Raw genomic sequence first — 4,459 nt, forward strand, 5'->3', positions numbered from 1 at the left:
AACATTATGTTAATTTAAGCGTACAGAAACGTTGCTGTTGTTCCAGCAAAAATCTTATTTTCACTTTACCGAGTGCCTAGTAGGTAATTTGCAGATTACCTAGATAATCTGAACATTACCTAGGTAATTTGAGAAATGGAATAATTTTCGCAGCTTTAACGGATCACCCTAGTAAATCTGCAGATTAGCTAGGTAATGCGCACATTAACGGATTTCGAGCTTTAGCGGTAACATATATAAAAATAACACAAAATGACTTTTAAATTAAATACTTTATTTTTTAAATATTAAAACAATCCGCTTAGTTAAAATTGCTCCCTACCAGTAGCTCGTGGATGGAATCTGAGACGATCTTGGTTGGTGTGCAGTGAGTGCATGCATGCCAAATCCCGAGGGTGCCGATACCGGTCAATGTCAAATGCCTCTTTTGTCGCATCACTAGTATATCTCAAAGGAGGCGACAAGGTTGTTTTAAATTTTAAACGTTTCTCACCATAGCTGTAAAAATCTAAATATGTTAAACTTAATAGATTGTCCGTCATTCGTTTTCTAACTAATTCATTTTAGGACCAGGTGCTGTCCACGGAAATTTCCAAAATATACAACTTTTCGGTCACTCTCGTTGAACTGGAAAAATTTCTGTTTATATTATGTTTAATATTACGAAGAAATCAGTCCCCACTATACTCGGCTAGAGATTGGATCGGTTAAGCTTTTGTAAAATTAAGTAAAATTTCGGCTTTTTCATCAGGGTTTTGTTTATGTCCCTAATTCCCTAATAGCTTAATTATTTAACTACTTCTTAAGTAGAAATAAGTCGGAACCAGTTACTTTGTACTCGAATATTTGTAGTCTTGGGAAAAAAGTGGAAAGAAAAATTTTTATGACAAACGGATACATAAATCGTAAATTTAAGGAAAATAAATTCTAGAGCTTTTTCTGTACCTCGTGCATCTCTCTCATTCATTAAATTTAGTTGTAANAGTAGAAATAAGTCGGAACCAGTTACTTTGTCCTCGAATATTTGTAGTCTTGGGAAAAAAGTGGAAAGACAAATTTTTATGACAACAAATACATAAATCATAAATTTAAGCAAAATAAATTCTAGAGTTTTTTCTGTACCTTGTGCATCTCTCTCATTCATTGAATTTAGTTGTAAATGATGCTACCAAAGTAACAGTTAATTTTTTAACACTGTACAAGAATTGTACATGTTTTCTTCTACATTCCCTTATAGATGAGACATACAAAATCGTAATATCACTGGCTTAACATTGAAATCTGTAAGTAACATAAGATGGGAGAGCGGAATAAAAGCAGAATAAATATATCAAATATTTTAATGAATTTTTTTTTTAACTTTTGTCAACTACACAGAACTATCATAAAAACATACAAGTAAATTCTTATCGAATGGGTTAAGTTATAAATCTACTCATGATTCACATAATGGTGCAAGGGCAGCCAAATATCTAGCNCCCCTTAAAGATGGGATATACCAAATCGTAATATCACTGGTTTAACATTGAAATCCGTGAGTAATATAAAATCGGAGAGCGGAATAAAAATATCAAATATTTTAATGAATTTTTTAAATTCCTGTCAACTACATATACAGAACTATTATAAAAACATACCAGTAAATTCTTATCCGTTGGGTTAAGTTATAAATCTACTCGTGATTCGCGTAATCGGGCGAGGGCAGTCAAATATCTAGCGGGCGGCTAATAGCCCAGAACGGTCCCGGATGGAATTGGATGCGGTATACGTGTAGCATCCACCCAAGGTTCTAGGCTTCCACCGGCTAAACCGGGTGAGATTGGTGCTCTGTAAAGCGCGTGCGCGAATCTGGCTTTTTTTATGCTGACTATACAGCGCTTCNTTTTTTAACTTTTGTCAACTACACAGAACTATCATAAAAACATACAAGTAAATTCTTATCGAATGGGTTAAGTTATAAATCTACTCATGATTCACATAATGGTGCAAGGGCAGCCAAATATCTAGCAGGCAGGCGACTAACAGCCCAGAACCGGTCCTGGATAGAATTGGAAGCGTTATATGTGTAGCATCCAACCAAGGTCCTAGGCTTCCACCAGCTAAACTGGGTGAGGTTAGTGCTCTGTAAAGCGCATGCGTGAATTTTTTCGGATGCTGACGATACAGTGCTTCCACTCCGCCACTAATATTCGAATGTACAATAGCAATCTTATCTTTTTTTTCACGTGTAGTATAGAAATTTGTAATAAGATATAATGCGGTTATAATAAAATATTGTGCGATTATTTTCATATAATTAAAATTAATATGTATTTATTTTTTATAAAATACAAGGGAAGCGGTGTTTCCACTGCTTCCAATGACAACACGCCACTGCTGTGCAACAATCTACCCTAGCACACATTCAAATTTATTTTTTTAAAAAGATATGCCTGCCAAATTGTGCAGATTTTTAGTTTACACACCTATAGTTAATTAAAAATTTTTTATATTTATAAATTAAAAAATATACTAAATAAATTATATATGTTTAATAAAATGATTAAATCTAAATGATAAATTTGTTTTTAATTGTAAAGCTTACCAATAAAGAAAAAATATCAGATATGTAGTAATCTTTTGACTCGCATTCTATATTTTTATCTTCAGAAAGAATCGCTGAAGTGTTTGCATCCATTAACATAGTTGCATCATTGCCAGATTCTTCATTGTTTTTATCAGATTGAGTTGTTTCAACAATGATGCTTAGTTCACTCGATTCTTTAGTAAAATTCTGAGTATTGTTAGAACAGTCATCTTTCATTGATTGGTCAGAAATGTCTTCACTAGCAACAAAAGTATCTGCATTTTCAGTCTGTGAACGATCAATAGAATTAAATAAATCTTTCTTTTTTTGTAGTAAAAGTTGGATATTTTTAAACTCATTCAAATCTTGTTTGTGATCAGATTCATTACTTTCTTTCAGAAAAAGTTTTAATGAAGAATTATTATTAGTATCTTCTTCACTGTTAAGAGCTTCCCTCTTTTCATTGGCATTATCACTTTTGTTAATAATTGATGAAAAGTTTTCAATTAAAGATTCATCAAGAATTTCATTATCATCCATAATTTTTTGATATGTAAAATATTATAGCAAAGTATTTACACATTTTTAGTAAAATTACATTTTATAGTTTATTTAATATATTATGAATAANCTTTAATATTTATTTCCAAAATAAAATAAAATGTCTAATATTTTTTTTTAGATTCGACATTGCTAATAAAAAGCATCAATAATTATTAAACACTACAGGAATAATATAAAAATTAAACAGAAGAATTTAAATTTCTTTCGATGTTTATTACGTATAATAACAATTTCCTGAGTTATTTACTCTAAATTTCTAATATGAAACTATAAAGAAATTCTTATGTTTGATATTGTCTCTGGAAACATTCTTAAGTTAATTATTCACAATTGTTACTTATTAGTTTGCCTCCATTTGGCAGTTTCACACTTTTGAAATATGGATTACACGAAATTGTTATTTTTTTCTGACATTACAGCTTAAGAATGACAATGATAAATACAGTATATAAATTACATAATGGTGTGAAGTGACATTGACAACTAATGATAAAGAATTTTCGGATTTCAGAGTTTCGCGATTTTCACAAAATGATATTGAAATAACAGTAATCAAATACCTTACTGTAATTATTCATCGGAAAGCTAGATTCCTGTTAATATTTCTAGAGGAATCAATTCTGTCGTTCTACCAAAGTGCAGAATAAAAACTTTTTCAGCAGATTAAAATGTGTGTATTGATATGTATAATAAATTTCTAGTTTTTATATAAGCAGATATAATCTTTAATTACAAATGAAATAAATATATTAAATTATAAGTTTCCTCTAGATTGGAATTTTTCCTGGAAGAAATGCTCTTTAAATCAAATACAAAGAACCTAGCCTACTTCACGTAATACTACGTGATGGAAAAATACCCTTGTAAATATAATTTCGAGTTAAAAGTACCGACAATTTCGTTTTAACGAAACAGTATTGTATGGAAAAATTCTATACAGGTCCGAGTTACTGTACTCGGAACCTGTAGATAGCTTCGAGTTAACGTAGTTCGACTTACCGAGGTTTTACTGTAGAAAGGAAAATAACATTGAGTCATTGTAATAAATTTCCTTGTTATAGTTATCGAATATTTCCTGATACAAAACAAAATATATTAAAAAAATTAAGATAAATATTGATATAATATTTTAATGCAGTCCAATGATTTTGATGTAAAAAACTCAATTTATAAATTTTTATGGTACTTTATTTCACATGAGAAATTTCTTTTCTTTTCACTCTTCAAGTCTGCCGAAATAATTATTTAGGATTTTCATAACGAAACTTACCATTTTTGAGCTTTGTGATGTATGTGATTACTTTTATCTAATAGTCTTGTTCTATCGTA

At 30.3% G+C, this 4,459-nt stretch overlaps 1 protein-coding gene across 1 annotated transcript in view; it reads right to left on the minus strand.

The window, feature by feature from the left end:
* LOC111629657 overlaps positions 1 to 3,165 on the minus strand; it is a 6,676-nt gene extending 3,511 nt beyond the window's left edge. Inside the window, exon 1 of the mRNA XM_023373542.1 lies at positions 2,585 to 3,165. Within this exon, the coding sequence (XP_023229310.1) occupies positions 2,585 to 3,106 (522 nt within the window). The 5' untranslated portion in view covers positions 3,107 to 3,165. The remainder of the gene's footprint in view (positions 1 to 2,584) is intronic.
* Between the last annotated feature and the right edge of the window lie 1,294 nt (positions 3,166 to 4,459).

The sequence above is a fragment of the Centruroides sculpturatus genome, unplaced genomic scaffold, assembly GCF_000671375.1.
Source record: "Centruroides sculpturatus isolate CEXI.00-Female unplaced genomic scaffold, Cexi_2.0 scaffold640, whole genome shotgun sequence".
NCBI lineage: Eukaryota > Metazoa > Arthropoda > Arachnida > Scorpiones > Buthidae > Centruroides > Centruroides sculpturatus.